The sequence below is a fragment of the Orbicella faveolata genome, unplaced genomic scaffold, assembly GCF_042242905.1.
Source record: "Orbicella faveolata isolate gen_17 unplaced genomic scaffold, um_ofav_v1 contig_47, whole genome shotgun sequence".
Lineage (NCBI taxonomy): Eukaryota > Metazoa > Cnidaria > Anthozoa > Scleractinia > Merulinidae > Orbicella > Orbicella faveolata.
Window position 1 is genome coordinate 19,390,907 of NW_028301577.1, and position 19,094 is coordinate 19,410,000.

At 39.0% G+C, this 19,094-nt stretch overlaps 3 protein-coding genes across 3 annotated transcripts in view; all 3 read left to right on the forward strand.

Moving 5' to 3' along the window:
- The first annotated feature begins 2 nt into the window (after positions 1 to 2).
- On the forward strand, positions 3 to 7,801 carry LOC110066917 (E3 ubiquitin-protein ligase RNF34-like). Its single transcript, XM_020774175.2, has 4 exons — positions 3 to 339; positions 3,883 to 4,296; positions 5,254 to 5,461; positions 5,866 to 7,801. Exons 1-4 carry the CDS (start codon positions 115 to 117, stop codon positions 6,051 to 6,053), a joined length of 1,035 nt encoding a protein of 344 aa, XP_020629834.1. The 5' UTR covers positions 3 to 114; the 3' UTR covers positions 6,054 to 7,801.
- Positions 7,802 to 10,232: 2,431 nt separating this feature from the next.
- LOC110066979 (uncharacterized) lies at positions 10,233 to 16,580 on the forward strand. Its single transcript, XM_020774246.2, has 4 exons — positions 10,233 to 10,594; positions 11,905 to 13,431; positions 14,096 to 14,179; positions 15,297 to 16,580. Exons 2-4 carry the CDS (start codon positions 12,058 to 12,060, stop codon positions 15,705 to 15,707), a joined length of 1,869 nt encoding a protein of 622 aa, XP_020629905.2. The 5' UTR covers positions 10,233 to 10,594; positions 11,905 to 12,057; the 3' UTR covers positions 15,708 to 16,580.
- A 1,299-nt stretch (positions 16,581 to 17,879) lies between these two features.
- The window catches only part of LOC110066980 (nuclear cap-binding protein subunit 3-like), a 9,688-nt gene continuing 8,473 nt past the window's right edge, over positions 17,880 to 19,094 (forward strand). Inside the window, exons 1-3 of the mRNA XM_020774247.2 lie at positions 17,880 to 18,001; positions 18,092 to 18,151; positions 18,721 to 18,827. Coding sequence (XP_020629906.1) covers positions 17,924 to 18,001; positions 18,092 to 18,151; positions 18,721 to 18,827 — 245 coding nt within the window. The 5' untranslated portion in view covers positions 17,880 to 17,923. The remainder of the gene's footprint in view (positions 18,002 to 18,091; positions 18,152 to 18,720; positions 18,828 to 19,094) is intronic.

Sequence of the window (19,094 nt, forward strand, 5' to 3'; positions counted from 1 at the left end):
AGTCCACTGAGCGCGCTTTCTCAAAATACTTTCTTGATGACTGTGGGTCTTTCGCTTCTATAATTGCTACATTATCAGGCCGAAACATTCTTTTCACCTCCTTCTTTGCCTGTTATGGGCGCTGGTGGTGTCAGTGGGGAGCTAAGAGATCATTCAGAGCACGTGGATGCGATATTGCGCTCACATTTTAATGTAACTAACGGCCGACCTTCGAACCTATCTTCTGCTTCGCCCCGGCCGAGTGGAGCTTCGAGTAGCAATTTCACTTTTTCGGAGGACGTTCTCGAAGAAATGGCTTGTTTCAGCTGCAGCTCCAATTTCACGCTCTTCAAAAGGAAGGTAATAACCAAGTTTCAGCGATTTGCTCTTGTATTAGATTGTTTTGATCATAATTTGTTGGCATGCCATGTCGAGTTGTCAAGGCTTTAAATTATGAATTTCATCCTCCACAGAAAGTTGTTTTCAGGTGCAGCGGTGGTCCGCTAGACCTTTCATTATAGGCTCGGAAGATTTATATTTTTAGTCGCGAATAATAAAGTAATTCCTGTAAACAGCAGTCAGCTTCAAAGCTTATCAATTTTATGGAATTCTTAATTTAAAATTAAGCTGAAGCTTCAATGATACGCCATCTCGAAAATATACACACTGAACACGAAGCAAGCATTTTTACCTTATTTTGATACTTCAGTTAACTATTTGGTTCTTTCTCTCTCTACTTCCCTGAACTAATAGTCCGCTTCTGTTTATTTTAGCGAAAACATATGACAGGACTGTTTTTGATTTACACGAGGAAGAATTTATGTAAAGCGAAAGCGTAACAACAAGGAACTATTAAGTTTTATTAATAACCTCAAGTTTATTTACCCATAAACAAACATAATACGGTTATCGCTTTTAACGATCGCCATCAAATATTAACACTGATGTTGGTCTGTTTCCATTCTGGGTATGAAAGCGTGATATTAGGGCCAGTTAATATTGCATGTTTTCCTTTAGTGTTTTGACAACTTGTTAAATGATAATAATGTAAAAAAGCTGTGGGTGAGTGTTTAAAACAAATTTGCATTTGATCAGTGTTTTTCGATTCTTTCTTCGCCAAAAGCGTTGTGTCCTGAGATGTGTACCGCACATGATGTTTGTGTTATGTCTGAGAGAAAGAAAATCCGTGATTAACCTCTCATGAAATAAATATTTCTTTGCCTTTAGTGTTAGATCTTTGCATTAGCAATAAGCTGCGGTCTGCCCTAAGCGTGTATATTTGATTGGTTCTCGCATCCTTGACTTTTACTGATAGCCATAATTTGCGTGCAGGTTGTTACATGTAGAATTTTAAATCCCTATTATTTTCTGATCCCAAGAAATAATAGAAAATATTTCTTGCTAACCAACTGTCACCATAAATTTGTGTGGTTAGACTGTGGAAAATTTCAACAAGCCCATTTTCCATATTGAAATGTAGCAAATCATCAGTACGATCTCATTATCTAATGATATAGTTAGTTTTCCTATCTTATTTATTGTACCCTTCCCTTGTCTTGTGGTCAGGCCTATATTCATCAGATATTTTGACTTTGTGATAATGAATACTTGTGACACGTCAGACCTGTGAAGTCTAGTCTACTTGGAAAAAGTTTTGTGTAGAGAAATCTCTTTGAATGTGCCCAAACCTGAGCAGTTGTTAAATTCTGAAAAGAAAAAAAAATGATTGTCCTGGTCGAAAATAAATGTGAAAATGTTACCAGTTGCCAGTGCTACTAGAGTTGACTATATTAAAAGATAAGCATAAATAACTCCAAGCATTAATTTTCTTGGTTGATGTAATTATGTCTGAAAGTTCAATTTGGAAAGGACAAATCATTAAGACACTTAATGTACTAGATAAAGTGAAAGGAATCAGATAGGGAAATGAAATATATTTTAAAATTTCTACAATCAATTAAATGCTTTGTGCAACATCATATTCCACCATTGCTAGTCGTCTGTTAGTTTACATACAGACAGGTGAAGTCACATATGGTGGGAAATGGTCAGGTGTGTGTGATTTAGATGGATCTTTTGAAAATGGCTTAACCTTATCAGGTCTTAAACACAGAGGCAAACTTTGATCCCTACTGGAATTGGAAAAAATCCTTTAAAATATTCAATCCTGTGTTTGACGCGATGTTTCAGCTTGGCCAAGGGACTCTTCAGAGACCTTTCAGAATTCAGCAGAATTCAATATTCTGACCTTTACCTTTGTTTTGTTTCTGGTCAACAAAGTAGACTCTTTTTTCAGGCTTGCCTTAAGCTATTTTTTCACAAGTATTGATTTTTGATAACCCTGTGTTTATTTGTAAAGCAAACAGGATGAACTTTTTGGCATCTGAGCAAATCTGTAAAATAGGAAGTAAAAATTTTTGTCTGGTGTAAAGCAACTTGCAAATTAAAATACAGTGATTAATTAATTAATTAATTATAATTATAAAACTCACTTCTACCACTTCACTAATAGTGTTTTTCATCCTGCTTTTGGCTACATGTATACATACTTACAACTTTATTTCACCTTGGATTTTTGAGTAGTAACAAAATGCCATTATCTCCAAGAAATGGTTCCAAGATATATGTACATACAAATATGACTTAAGATTCAATTCAAGAATTGAGTAATGTCAGTGAATTGAATCACAGAAATTGAATAATAGTAATCAATGATTGCACAGAAGATCAAATTGTTCACAAATTCACAAGAAACCTAGGTTAGTTCCTGCTAATTATTGCTCTCAGATTATTTATCTTCTGCTATTTTTAGTCTGAGTTTTTGTCATCATGCAGCCGAGTACACATCTGAGATAAATTTGTTTTGGGGGTTAAAAAGAATAAAATTTACATGTACACCACCCACCTCTCTCAGTTCCTAATCCTACCTTATTCTGGCAGGACCTCATATCAGCCCTCTTAACTCTAATCCCCCCAGATACTGTTTTATTATTTTCTTGCACTCACCTAGATTTCTGACTTTGTAGTCCAACTTCATCTCCACTAGGCCACACAAGCAATCATTGCAAATTCACTCAAATTTGTTGGTATTTTAAGTCAATGATCCCAGACTCACCCTTCCCCTTTGACTGAAATTAATCTATGATATGGTATTTAAGGAAATTCACATGAAAATTTTCCAGTTGATTGATTTTTTCCTTAATTTTTAGTGCAGTCAGATATTGAGTTACTTGAGTCAGAAATGCAAAAAAAATCAGGGGTCACCGACTTCGTTTCAGAGATAGAGCGTGTGGGAAACTACCCTGATTTTGAAAAATTGGCACACGTAATTCAGCATGATATAGTCTACAGGGGTTTATAGTTGAAAATATTGAAGGTGAGTCAACGGAGGCAAACGATCTTAGTCATATTTTGTAGAAGTGGGTCTGTTGCATAATTAATTCCAAATGACGCCAACGTTTTCACAAAACTTAACCCTTCGAGAGGCATTTGAAACTGCCGCACAGATAAACAAAGAGTTAAAAATAATGGAATTCGATGGTGCATTTTGCAAAAAATTCCAACTTTTAGTCAATAGATTTTCTTCATTTTTTCGCTAAACATGGAAAGTTGGTAGAGAAAATGATCCATCAAAAGAAAAATAGTGGTCACCGAACATCCAAGATCGTTAAATCCAGGCAAAGTTATAGCAATGGCCATGTGCCCTATCATTCTTCATTTTATTGCTTAGCGTGCACATCAATGCATGATGTGGCGTGGGAATTGCGTGCACAGTAAGGATGTGCAGAAACAATTAGTCCAAACGTCCTTAATTATATTATAATTTCTTTTAGGCTCTGAATGATTGAGGAGGATTCTATTACATCTTTTTTATAATGATTTCATCAAACACTTTGATTTCAGAATCTCTGTCGGAATTGCAAAAGACATTACTGCAATGATTGCTTTGCGAAAGAAACCAACTTTGTCCCTGGAGAGAACACCAGGAATTGCTTGACCTGCCGTGCTCTGCAGTCTCCCATAGCCTACAAGGACCATCTCATAAGGTTGAAAGTTAAAGACCTTCAAGATTATTTGAGGGCCAGGCAGATATCCACCAATCATTGTAAAGAGAAGCGAGAGCTGGTGGAGTTAATTTTACGGCATGTTGAAGGAAGATCAAATGCAGCTTCCTCCTCCACGGCACATTCTCAACAAGGAAGGCAACAACCTCAAGCACAGCCCTCGTATCCCCTTCCACCGAACTTATTTTCTGCAAGGATAGGCCACCCTAGGAGTTCAAACTTTCAACCTCCATCAAATGCGCAGCCTGTGCAGGTTTGTGTTGTCATTGAGTGGTGTTTGATACAAGTACTTCCAGGCTCGGGAAAAAAAATTTGAATTCCAACTTACCCTTCAGACAAGCAGCTCTAAAATTTTGCTTGCTTTGGACAAGTCTTAGCTTACTTTTTTCCCTATCTAGTTGGCAGAGGACTTGCCCACTGGGCAAGTGAGAATGCAAAGTTACTTGCCTGGCAGGAAAATTTACTTGTCCTGAACGACCGGACAGCACTTTTTTGAGCCCTGAAATATTAGTATATGTGCTAACCCTGCAAGCAAATGGGCCTGTTATATAATTGGACATCTCCAATATTAGGATTGCACGGTGACCTAACGGTTAGCATGATAGATTGGGTGTTCTCAGTTCAAAACTGGGCCAGTGTCTATTGTTTGTGTTTCTAGGGAAGACATTTTACTATCATAGACAGTGCTTCTCTCCACCCAGGTGGGTGTGTACTGGCCAACTACTAGGTAAGGGTACCCGGACAAAATGAGGGTTAAGTAGCTGTGTGATGGACTAGTATCCCATCCTCCTAGTCATTTCAAGATTCTAAAACCAGGTTGTTAGCCAAAATGGGTAAGGGAACACCTTAGCAGGGTACCTCCAGCACTTCATGACTTTACAGCCTCTCCCATAAGGGGACAGTAGAGTTCAGTGGCGGATCCAGACCTTGAGCTAAGAGGGGGGGGGGGTTGTTTTACTTGCCCTGTCAGCTTTTCTTCCTTCTGTCATTTCTTTTTTAATTCAAAATAAGGGGGGGGGGGGGCCCTAGATCTGCCACTGGGGTTTGTATTAGTACACCCAACTTAGATTCAACTCCTAAGGAACAATAAATGTTTGACTCTCCCTCTATGCAAGGATCACATAAGCTTTGTTAATGTAACATTTATCGTAATTAATAAATAGTGATGATTATTTTGATTAGTTGATTTACTGTAAATGTTGCCGCCTAGGTTCCTCGGCCAGCACAACAAGCCTCTCAAAGTAAGAGTCTGAGCGAAATCCGGAACATTGATGAAGTAGAGGAGCTTTCAGTAAAGGAGCTCAAGCACATTCTAACAGCAAATTTTGTGGACTTCAAGGGCTGTTGTGAAAAGAAAGAACTCTTAGAACGGGTTAGAACTCTTTGGAATTCCAAGCAAACAAACAATAAAAAGAAATGTAAGTCACAGTTTTGTCATTTATTAGTGCATACAGTCTGTTTCCCTCAGTCAATTTTTTATTTTGCTTATGACATCTGGGCATCTATTGAATAGGCCATTTTACAGTTGTGTGCTTAGTTTCCGGGCCTAATTGAATGCAAGCAAGGTTGGAGATGGCCTTGCTTTGACACAGACCTCTCTGCTTTTCTTATTTAATGCAAACCATTTAGCATCACAACAGTTTAAAGCAGTGAGGTCTGTATCAAAACAAAGTCATCTCCATCCTCGCTGCCATTCAAAGGCCAGATCTTCCCTTTAACTATGATTATTGATAATCTCCTTATACTATAAATGTAATAATATTTGTATTTGGATTGAGAAAAATAAAGTTGTTGTTGTGACACCATGTCCTTCTTGTTTCAGCTTCAATGGAACTAGAAGATGATGTTGATTTTGAAGATCAGTGTAAGATATGTATGGATGCTGGAATAGACTGTGTACTACTTGAGTGTGGTCACATGGTTACTTGCACAAAGTGTGGCAAGCAGATCACAGACTGTCCAATATGTCGGCAGCATATTTCTAGGATTGTACATGTCTTTAAAGCTTAACCTTTGCTAAATGTAATAGGACATCAAGCATTGTGTTGTTTGTGTTTGAGATCTTGTTTGGCAAACAAAGTCTTAAACCTTACTGCTCAAGCCAAGATGATGATTTAGTCACGGACTGATCATTTTGCATTTTGTTACTTTTGAATGTCTTTGCAAAAGTTTAGATTAAATCGGAAAAAGCTAAAGCTATATCATACCATTCTTTCAGTGAAGAATAATTTTTAAAAATTTTAATAATATTTTTCTTTAAGCTCTCACTAGTAAAACAGATAGGGCAGTTTAAAAATTTATGCTTTAGCTTTTGAATTTATTGTGAAGTATATTTCATTTGGTCAAGGGACTTATTTATCAGTCAAGATCATGGTCTTTATATTACACATGTCAACCATAATTTAACAGTATTGATGTTAAACATACTCAAGTGTTATAAATCATATGCTTTAAGGTAGTTGTAGTTATATTGTATGAAAAAAAAAAAACATTTAATTTTTTTATACCATGCCATAGAAAATACAGCCAATCAGAATACAGGAAAATAAACTGTTGTATAGTCGACAGCATTACATCCAACCTTCCCATCAGGCGCTGGGCATATGTTGCACTGATTTTGTCCGCCACTGTATTTTCCATGGCATATGGAATAAAATAGTTATGCAACCCTCTCATGGTGTACCATGGAATATCTCACTTGTCACTTGTAGTTTTTTTTTCAGTACATACTGATTTGCATAAAGACTTGTGTATACTGAGAACATTCAAGTGACTCATGGGATATTCAAGTGTATCCCACTTAAAAGTGTTGCATGACTAATAATATAAAAACAAGAACAAACATTTCTCTGGTAAGTTGAATTTTTCTTTGTTTCTTGTTTTGTTCAAGTTAAAGATGATTTCCAGTCTGTACTGCACACTCTCGAAGAGTTTGTTTACGTTTTTTTTATTTTGTTTCATGCAAGACATCACAAAATGTAAACATTTTCCAACTACTTATATGAAGTAAATTCGAAGCTTCATGTCAACCGCCATTATTTATGCAAAGCTTTCTGCTTCGTTCTTTCTCATATCACTTGATTAAACAACTTCATGGTTGTAAAATCAATGAAGCTGTTGGAAAAAGAATTTGAAAGGCCTCAAAGATGAGGTATGTGGTTCATAACGAATAACATCGATTTGCATTCCACTGAGTGCGACTTATAACGTTTATAAACATTAGGGTGCTGAGACTGCACAGTACGGACTGGAAATCATCTTAAAGTGTTCAGTTGTAAAAATAGGATTTTTTGCATGATCATTTTACTTTCACGTTTCTTTCTCACTACTAAACTTTGCATTTGAAATAATAAAAAGGGCAAACACACTTTCTGAATGGTTCATAAATAGCTCAGGGTTATGTTTGTTCCTTTAGCTGGTAAATTTTGAAGCTCCTACAAAAATTCAAACCTTGCTTATTCCGGCTGTTTAGTTTTCCTGACATGTTTGCGTTGTTAGTAAGTAATGATTTATTTTAGATCATTTCCATTTTCTGTTAAAAAATGAAATTCCCAAAAATAGTTTCTTTCGTCAATATTTCATTACTCAGGAAACGTGACTGAAAGATTGAGATAAGTTTCTTCAGCAATTTTTGCAAGTTTCAAAACTCTGAACAGCTGTAAATATTTCAATTAAATGTAGTGCATTGCTGTGAAAAGTTTTGTCATTATTATAGTTGTCTGAGTTTTATTTTCATATTAAAAATTGTCTTGACTGTTTTTTTTTTTTTTAGTTCCATACCAATATGGATAATCGAAGTTTGATGCAACATATTTAAACCATGAAGTACTAATGCCCAGGGGGTGGGGGACATTTAGGGGTGGGGGACATTTAGGGGTGGGGGACATTTAGGGGTGGGGGACATTTAGGGGTGAGGGACATTTAGGGGTGGGGGACATTTAGGGGTGAGGGACATTTAGGGGTGGGGGACATTTAGGGGTGTAAAAAGTGGTTTTGGTACCTCTTAGAGTGTTCAGTCTCAAAAGGTCCACTGCGGGAGCTTTTGCGGTCCCATTTAGGGTATTGAGCCGAAAAAAATATGACATCAGATAGTGTGTTGTTTTAGAATTGGTACCCCTTATGGGTGAAAAAATTTCAAGCCACGCCCACAAAACAGGATCTTTATACCTCTTAGGGGTTCTTGGAGGGATTAATGGAGGCTGTTCTATGGGCTAATGCAGCCTGTGAAATTTTAAAGATAATTTTTAAGCTAGAAGGCCTTATTAGCCAATACGCCTGTAATCCGGTAGTACTTTAGTAGTGTAATAATCCTCCACAACGTTTTTTACGCAGTCATTTTCTGGCGTAGCCTGTGCACATCTGCCCCCTCCCCTAAAAGATAGAATTGATTTTGTTGTGAGGGGAGGAGGAAGATGGCTATTTTCAGCAAAACCCTTGTGTTCAAAAATGTCCACGGTGCACAATGCAAAGCTTGTGTTTTGAACACTTTAAATTGCTTTTCGTCAAATGGTCGGGTGAATTCTTTGGTGATTTTCTTTGGTGTCATTTCTTTGGTTTTCTTCTCTTATCTAACGTAGCGAATTGATGTTGAATATGCCCGATTGTAGGGCTGTCTCATAAGCCTTTCTTCTCAAACTCATTAATAATTCATCAAGTTTAAAGAAAGGAAATCATGACCGTGACGGTGTTGGGATATCTGATCTTAATTAGCACAGATTTTTAAGACTATTTCTCCGTTTTCTCCTTAGTTCTAGTTTCTAAGATATATCAGACCGTGTTTGACCACATTTCCAAACACATCGAAGATCGTCAAAAGTACTTCGCTGCGCGTCGTATTTGCAACTCCCCGGTGTTTGGAAGTGTGGTCAAACACAGTCTTTCCTGTTTGATGTATTACATGACTTAAGACAGAATTCAAAGGTACAGGTTCTCGAGTGGAGGTGGGGTACTCCCTGATACAGGCTATATAGGTATATGCAAATCCAAAGGGTATGGATTTTCAGCCGTTTTGGTCATAAATAGGGTATGCGTTTTGTATTCTAGTCTTGAATTGGGTATGTTTTTAAGAAGGAGCTGCTCAGTTTCATCATTATCAATAAGACCATCAACAAAAGACCTTCACAAATTTTGTTCACGGCAATTTAACATTGGTCTGAACTAGGGAACTAATTATAACGCAGGTCTGAAATAGGGTCATAAACAGGATATCGAATTTTTGGTCAGGTCATAAATAGGGAAGGGAAAATCGCAGATTTTGTCATAAATAGAGTAAGGATTTTGGGAAGCAGGCCGCACACCCCCACCAAATTTTTCTGGGAGTACCCCTCCCGGGGGGGGATACAAGCACCTTGTGAACCTTGAGTTAGCTTTAATTTAAAAAGTTATACTCTAGGGTTTCATCCGTGGTCTTCCAATTTTAGAACCAACTTGTGCAGCGAAAAAACTAATACAATTCGAAAGCACTGGTCAATACATTTATAGCTAACACTCAAACTTTTTTTAACCAAATCCTGCGCCATGATTGGCTACCTGGGAGGACGAAATGCAGCCTCGTTCCCAGGCTCTCTCTTCTTCTCGCCCTCTGGAGCGCGTGCGCGCGAGAGAGAAACCCTGGGAACGAGGTTGGACAAGACGAGAAAAATAGTGTTCCAATGTCATAAATCCTTTATACACCTTATTCCAAAATGGCGGCCAATTTATTAATTCTTTTGTCTGCATGTTAATTACCCTCTTTGCCTCATTTTCACTTCAAAATTCTTTTGTATTTTGTACATGTTGACGAGGCAAAGAGGGCTAATTACCATGTAAACAAAAGAATAATAAACTGGCTGCCATATTTTAATAAGGTGTATTGACTAACTACTTGTTCGCTCAAGAAGGCTTAACATTGGCCTCGTTCTTTTTGCACGATTATGGACTTCTACTGCGTCTTCTCGATCACCACTCAAAAAAAGAAACTTTGCCAACATCTACCTACAATTATCTTGACCTGACTTCTGGTCAATAACTCACATATTTTGCATGAATTAGCAAACAAAGCAGAAGTTTCTGTAAAGCATGACACTAGTGCGCAGCAGGCAGAGGGTTCCACGGCATGTCCATGTCAACCTGGTGAAACCGACACGCGTGTTTATCCATTAAAAACAAATACAAAATCACTGCTTTGTATTTACATATAGGCTGATACACACACCATTAGTGAATTTTGAAGGATTCGAACGCTACTTTCATAAGCTTTTGATTTTTTTTTTCGGACCTCATGCGATAAACCATAAAACGAGACAATACTCCTACGCACGAAGGAAACCTATTTATATAGCACGAGATTTACCCGTGCGCGCGAGGCAGAAGTTCTAAACAAAACCCTTGAGTTGTCTGCGACTCTGCAGCCCAATCACATGCATATTATTTTCTGTTTCAGACATGACACGAGGTACACACTGAGCCTCGGGTTGAAGATCGAGCTTCAATTACTAATTTAATGATCCGTGCTGCCTCGTTTGTAATTTTCATTTTTCCTTCATTGTCACTGAGAAGTCGCCAAATAGTTGGTAAGTAAAGTGTAAGTACTTTCATAGCAAGATTCAAAGCAGATTTTACTATAAACCCGTGAAACTGACACCCGCTGACAAGTACTATACGTAATGCTTTTCAGAGCCAGGACAAAGAGTTCAGACGTTAAACTAAGTTCTAGAAATTTCACCCTGATAGTTTTAATTTCATTCTTGATAGTTAATTGGGAAGGTAACAGGTTTCAAATTCGTTCAGAATCAGATGATCATAAACTTAGCTAAACTTGGAACGGGCAAACTAAAACTGTTTCCACGTTTAAGTTTACCTTTTCCGGCGGAAGGAACAAAATACGAAATATGCTCTCCGCTCTCCATCATGCATATACAAAGCATGCTGCAACGTCTGTAATCGCGTATGTGAATTAAACGGAATCTAAATGGTCAATAGTTGTTAATTAACACCGTAGTTAACTCGATTCAGTTCCTAATTAATAATCTAGAAAGGAATCGTAGCAACTGCAGATATATATTCAGACAATTCGAATTCATGCATACATGGTTGACAGACTGTGACGCTAAAGCATGCAGTTCTACTGTGTAAAGAAATTTCAAAATGTCTATTAATGACCCACATCTGCTGATCCAGGTTTCTAATGGAATGTGATTGGCAGTGAAAAAGATTTCATCCCATTCTTTCTCATAAGTATTTGACGTTATATTCCGCACTAACTGCTGGTGCTGTTTAGTATCGCAGTCTGATACAAGTGAGTGCTTGTGATGCGCGCTAGAAATGTTTATAATTTGTGTTAAGTTGTCTTTGTACTCAAGAGCCAGTCTGATAACCTTCCGGCCTCATGTTTAGCTTTGTTTCCGAAAAAGTTCATATTTCGATTCCAAAAAATTGTATCATTGGGGTGTGCGAGCATGTGAGGGACGTTTCTCAGTAAAACCCTGCCCTATTTCAAACAAAATATGCGATTTTCCCAACTCTATTCCACACCTGACCGAACAATTGACATCCTCTGCTATTTTACACTAGACTTTACACATGGTTGGCTACGGTTTGTGTAAACATTCGAAGCAAGGGCTTCAAGTTCCTAATGTTAATTAACAGTGAATCAATTGCGAGACAGGAATGAAACCCTTGAAAAGCAGTTTCTTCGATGAATTACACCTAATTGCTGACCAGTGTGCCTAAACCATACCCTATTTGGCGCCTCGCATACCTATATAGCTTAGGAAAGAAAGAAAATTCGAACTTACGTTCTAGTTTGTTGTGCTCAAACTAAGGTAAATTATTTTAACCTTAAATTCGCATTTCTTTTGCCCTTTTTTTTTCACGTCTTTAGGCCAGTGTCTTGTCAAAAGGCCAAAAACTAAATTTCCACGTGCAGAGCAGAGAGGCAAAAGCGTCGCCTTCTTCTTGTATGTATTTGGTGACTGACATAACACGTGGCGGAAGTGAAAGGTGAGGCAACCTAAATTGACCAACTTCACCGCAAATGGATTTCACGTGGGAAACACAATCTCCCAACCAGATGGGTGTCACACCTCAACTAAGCCACAGCAATGGAAGATATGGCGATGAAACACCATCTCACTGCAAGATGGAATTAGGCCCCAATGAAATACGTCATCCCTTGAATACTCTCCACGAGTCACCTTCGTATCGGATGGAAATTCACGACGAAACACGATTATTCCAATTTGATTGTCAAAATAGGATGCCATCACAGGCCTTACAGCACCCTATTGGTTGCAAAAGTAGTATTCAGTTCCATGACACGGCGACATACCGGGGAGTTTCAGCCACCCACGATGAGATACCTTTAATTTGCGCCGGAAATACCCCTGGGGCGTCTACTTTATGTCCAAGGAAAGTTCAAACGAGGATGTCCCCATATGGAGTGAACATACAGTTAGATTTTAAAAGGGTCAGTGAATCCTACCAAGCAAGTTCAACCAACGGAATTCCATTTCACCAGATAGGCAATCCTAGGGAATTGTTTCTTGATAATTTCCCTGGGGTAACGTCTTTGAACCCGAGAAAGCTCCAAAAGAGGATGCCACCAAACGTGGTAGACATACATTCAAGCTCAAATAAGACACACCAATCTCACCAGGAGTGTTCTCTCAACGAAATTCCATCTTGCCAGACAGGAAATACCAGGGAAATGCGTCCTGATAATATCCCCAGGGTAACTTCTATAGATCCGAGGGAAGCTCATTCGAGGATATCCCCTTGTGGGGTGGACATACGGTCAGATTCAAACAAGGTCAATCAACATTACCAGGAAAGTTCTGCCAACGGATTTCCATTTTACCAGACGGACATTCCCAGGGAATTGTATCCTGGCAATATTTCCGGGGAAACTCCTTTAGATCCGAGGGAAGTTCAAGGGAGAACGCCACCAAACTTGGTAGGCGTACAGTCAGATTCGGATAACGCACCTCAGTTTCAACAGGCAAGTTCTACCAACAGAATTCCATCTTACCGTATGGATAATCCCAGGGAAATGCATCAAATCCCCGCCGAAAGCGAAACGTTGTCTTATCAAACTGGTCGCTTACAGAAAGGACTTCCATTGTGCGAAGCTAATTTCCACGAAGGAGTATCGACTCAACAAGATGATGCGTGGACTTACGAAGGAGTGAAGGCATCCAACCCCAAGACGAGCGCTAACAGCAGTACTTCAACAGCACGCTACCAACCCGTCGCTCCAAAACAGACAAGTCACAATTTGAGCGGTGCTCAGACTTGTCCGCGCTGCCACTGTGTTGTGACAACCCAACCACAGCCGTCGTATCTACCATCCTTGAACTTAATAAACGCCCCTGCTCGGCCATCGGTTATCATGGTACCACTAAAAAGAAAGGTAAAGTCAACATACCAATTCTCAATATGGTCAGTGCAAAATGAAGGCCGAGGACTGTAGACGGCAGACGGCAGGCGGCAGACTGTAGACTGCAGACTGCAAACTGTAGACTGTAGACTGTAGTCTAGAGTCTGCATGTTATCTCTAGTCTACGGTCTGCATTTAACCCGCAGTCTGCGTTTCACTCTCGGTCTGCAGTCCGCAGTTCTCGTCTTAAAATGACCGATTCTCATTGACTGATACTGACCCGGGTCCGATCTCCACAGAACGCGCGCTTTTATTGGACTTTTCGGGTTTTTAATCTTCTTTCAGTCCTCTCAGGAATTTAATTATCCAATAATATTTCTAACTGTTCCTCCAAAATTTGCAGTCATTGGCTACAAAGCGCGCGAAATTGGAAGCGAAGATATCATGTGTTACCATTTGAAACGAGGAAAGTTACCTGTAGCGACACCGTAATACTTCACCAAAGCTCCGTCGCGCCTTACTCAACTGATAATCATAGTACAAGCTAGTGGATTACTTTCCCACCCTAAAGTATTGCCTTATGGCTTTTACCCACACTAGTCCTTAGAATTTGCGCATTTCTTACATCTTTGGAACTAGACTTCCTTTTACCAATTTTTTCAGACATTTATTATCATTAATTTTCTTTCCTCACCAGCTGAAGACCAAAGATCGAGAAACAATTTCGTCCACAGCGCAAGGTCAGGAACGGGCAGCAACGAGAGATTCGCCGCAGGAAAACGTAATACCAATTCTTTTACTAGTAGTAGATATCATTCGGACTTTAGGCCCATGGATTAGCGCACTGCTGGTTGGGTGCAGTTGTTGTCCGAGGGAGGGAACTCCTTCATAAAAAGGACGGGGATACTTCTCGTATCTTTTAGGGGTTAGAAAGCGGTTTTGGTACCTTTTAGCGTCAGCTTTGGCGGTACGGTTTGGGGTATTGTGGCGAATCCTCAAAATTTCCGACGGGCAACCCCGTCCCTTTTATATGGGTGTCTTCCCCCGGGTTGTGCACTGTTAGTTTGGTCCAATTTTTTTCTACTAGTATGTTATTACAGTGAGTCCGATTAGACTGCTTACTGATAACGCAGGTAAAAAAGACGTGAGAACCGATGATCACTTATTCTCTTGACAGGCGCTTTTAACTTCATTAGGAAACTGAGGAAGAGGTTGAGATATTAACTGAGCCCGCGTTTTTTCACAGTGGGGACACAATAGACTTGATGGCAACAAGCTCACAATGTCAACTTTCGAATTTTGTCGTGCTATCTCCTGATCAATTGATAAGAATCAACTGGCAAGGTTTAACTGGAAATTGTGTTATTCTGGTGCCTTATTTTGCTCGAGTGCTATTTATTGTATAAGATTTATTTTAGCAGAATGTTGAGTTAATAAGACTTTAAAGGAGTCTACAATGCGCTTAAGGTGTGAAATTCAGGAGAGACAAATCCCCTGTGGGGCGCGGGGGGGGGGGGTACTCCCATGTTAAAAAGACGGGGGTGCTCGTCGTACCTTTAAGGGATTAAAAAAGTGGTTTTGGTAACTTTTAGGGTGTTCAGCCTCAAATGGGACACGGCGGGAGCTTTTAAGGTACCTTTCAGGGCATTGAGCCGAAAACATATCACAGGAGATGATATGCTGTTCCTCTTAGGAGCGACAAACATTTTAAGCCACGCCCACAAAACAGGATCTTGGTACCTCTCAGGGGTTCTTTTCAAAACTTTCGAAGAGAAACCAGGTCCTTTTTGTATGGCAGTTCCCCCGGGAAAAATCCTTTAAAGCAAGCGATTCTTCTTGTTTAGTCATAATAATGATAAGAACAGTTTCTGACTGAGCGCCATTTTTTATTCGACTAGGAGGACTCCGATTTGTCCGGAGAAAATGACGATGAAGATGCAGAACAGAAAAGATGTTTTCGCGTAGATATCGATAGCACGACGGCAACATTTAAGCTGACTAAAGAAGACTGGGCGAGGATACCGGTCAAGTCATTTCCAAGCGGCGGCCGTTTATTGAGCGGGCACTGGAACCGCATTTTCGCTGACAAGATAAAGGAAAGCAACCCATGGTGCAATGTGCGCTTCAAGAACAATCACGTGAGATCAGCAAACTCGCGCAAGGTCCACTCTTCCGTGTTTTTCAGAGGAGGCGCTGAGTGCAAGCGTCCAGAATGCAACGTGAAAATGAAATTGGTGATTCGCGAAGAATACGGAAAGCAAGTGGAAGTGACTTACAACGGTAATGTTTGTCACAGCGCCGGAGAGTGAAAGTCACGTGACGATACTGACGTAAAGAAGTTACGAAGGAAACACGGGAAACACGCGCGATGCGTGTAACAGCCTCGAGGCTAACAACAAAAGCTCAAGCTTTTTTACAATACAAACATTCAAAAAATATTTAATTAGTTTTAGTGATTCAAAATAACCAAACTATTTATATTAAAGTATAGGGTTAAGTTAAAATCTCTCCGTGTCCCGTTTTTGTGGCACAGAGCAAGCCATCCCCTCAATAGCTTCGAATTTTTTAAGGCATTCATTTAGTTGGCGCGCAGCGCCAAAAAAAAAAAACAACATTATTAACAATAAAAAAAACAAAACAAAAAACAAAAAACAGAAAAAACGGTGGAGCGAAATAAATAAAAGGAAAAAGAGGCTTGTTGCGAGGGAGCGAACACCTTTCCGGGCAGCGCTTCTCCACTATTTTTTCGTGCACCATTTTTTGCGCTGTGCCGCACCTCGCTGAACGCTTGGAAGACGCTTTCCTCTAAACGATAAGATGCTTAGTAGATCCTTCCATTTTGATAGTAATAGCCTTCTATTTCAAATTGTTTTAGTCTCTCTGATGACATTGCGTAGGTTCTAGTACGTACATTCTCTCATTAAGAAAGATCGGATTGTGCTCTATATCTAAACGTTTGAAAGAACATTTTTGTGAGATCTCCCCTAAAATTCGCCGTTACTGACCTATTCATTGATATGCTCTTAGGAGGAAGGTGGTACGCTGAGAATTAAATATCATATCTATAAATAACACTCCTGTACGTATTCGTCTTTAATTCTAACGATTCACTTAAAACCAAAATAACAATACAGAAATTAATAAATACGAACTTAAACTTAAATAAACTGAAACTACAACGATACGAAGAACAGCAAAAAATAGAGAGGAAAAACGAGATTACTTACAAGGTCTGTACGGCACTCCGGAACTGACAACGACTGAATACAACTAAAAGACTACAACGCTTTTAAACGGAATTTTGAACTAAAAGAATAAACTTAACGAGGTTACGTGATAAACAATAGACGATTACATAACACGACGTGAAAAAACTAATTTACATTTAAAACTGCACAAAAAGGGTACGCAACAAATTAACCTTTAACAACAAAGACAAAACAAAAAAGAGAAGGCGACCAAAAACGGAAAAATTTAACTCTCGTGGCTACAATATCTTATATCTTGTCCCATTTTATAACATACGAACAACAGTAGACTTGTGAAAAGACGCTCGGCTCTTGAATTGTTGAATAGCTTTCGCCCGCTATCGCTCGCACGCGCTCCAAATGATATTCGCGCTTCACGCTCTCTATTCAGTTACGCTCCGGCTAAGCTCGATTTGTTACCAAGTCAAGGACAACAGTCAAAACTTGAAGCCCACCCCTCTCGATTCAGAGTCCAACCAATAGGCGACCAACCACTTAACATGCATTGGCCAACTAATTTAAAGGTCCATAGCACCCGGTACCATTATATTGTTTACATCCTACCCAACCGTCGACGATGTAACGTAACATATACACCCCGAATGAAAAAGGATCAACGCGCTGTCACGATGGTGGAGTCTTTTTCTCATCGCAAAGCAGAAAATGATAAAAGACCAATGTTCACTATTTCCGACTGAAAGATATTTACGAAAAATTATTGTTTTTCCTTTTAACTTTTATTTTTGCGATGTCTCTCCTACCCTGCAAGCAGAGTTACGTTTTCTATGAATATCGAAAGCGACTCTGCTCGTGAAGTATTTACCTCTAATCCGCTCTTGTTTAAACTATCCCGGCTTCACTCTTCCCGTAAGGGAGACTAAACAATCTCGATTTTCTGTAACTAATGGAAAATGTACACTGATCCCGCCAGACAGCAGAGGAGTTAGGGAAATGATACAAAACTAATAATGAAACAAAAACTAAAATTTTTTAAAAGTGTATAGAGCGTTTTGACATGACGTCACAGCATGGCAGCCATATTTGTGTTGAAAAACAATGAAACGGTGGCCATGTTGGTGTACCAAAACAATCCTGAGGGAGATAAACTCTTTTTTTATGTAAACACTTCCTCGTGTTTCAATAAATTTGCATGTGTGCTGGCCACGTGAGTGAAAACGCTTATTTCGGTTTTGAAACATCGCGTAAAAGTCATGTACGCAAAGCGGGCCTATATTTCTCGACTTTCTAAGGAAGTCTGGGCACTAGTTCAATCCAAGATGGAGTTCGAGGAGTTGAAAGTTGAAATCCCTGCCGATGATAGCGACAAAGAAGAGAAAGATCTACCTTCCAATTTTGTAAGTAAAAATAAAATCTAGTTGATAATTTCGTATTCGCTATTTATGGAAACATCTATAGATTTCTTTCTGCGTATTTTGTTTACACAGGAAAGGAGGTACGAAAACAAGTCAGGTTGTTTTGTGACAGGATTTGACGTAACTTCCAAGGTACCAACGATACTATCAACTTTATTTTTTCGTTTTTGTAACATACAAGTTCCTAGTCAATCTGATTTCGTGATTAAGTTGAAAATTTCGAAATCAGTGGAGCAAACTCTCAGAGATCCTCGAAAGTTGCTACAAATTGTTAGTGTAATAAACATAAATAAGCTAACATGATTAGCTTGAAATATTAACAATGCCTTTGATCTTGCACGTGAACGTTAAGCTTAATTTCAATTTTACTTCTCCCTCCTTTTCCTTATCTTTTATTAAGCTAAAATGCAACAAATTAACGGATCTAAAATGAGACTACACGAAAAAGATGTCTCAACATAGTCCATTTAAATACCCAGCATTTATTTTAATTTTTTTTGCTAAATTCTTTTTGGGAAGTACAGATAATAGCAGAGTTTGAAAGATAAGCATCAAATCATATCAGAATGTCACTGCAACACTTGAATTCGACCTTTTGATTGCACTACTAAGTGTATATTTATATACCTTCACAGCTTATATTCAGAGAGTTGAGGTTAATTTCTATGAGAGCTGACTCAACAGTGATGCTCTAATTGTAGGAAGCGCTGGAGAGAAAGGCTAGAAGAGCAAAAAGATTTGGACTTCAGTCAAAACGCAAAGACACTGAAAAAACTGACAGTCAGTCTGATGAGGATAACCATACAATGTATGCAATATTTATACCTAATGATACCTGATCATGTGTACTAAAGGCATCAACGGTTGAGTGTCGAGCGATACCCTTGATCGACCCTCGATTGAGCCTCGATTGACACCTCGGTTAACACTCGATCGACACTTGATTGACATCTCAGTCGAGAATCAACTGTTTTTGCAGACACACCATTGTGTGGTGATTGATACATATGAGTCGATCAACATGTGGCCAACTATCAACTGACTGCCGATTAAGTGTCAATAATTGAGAGTTGAT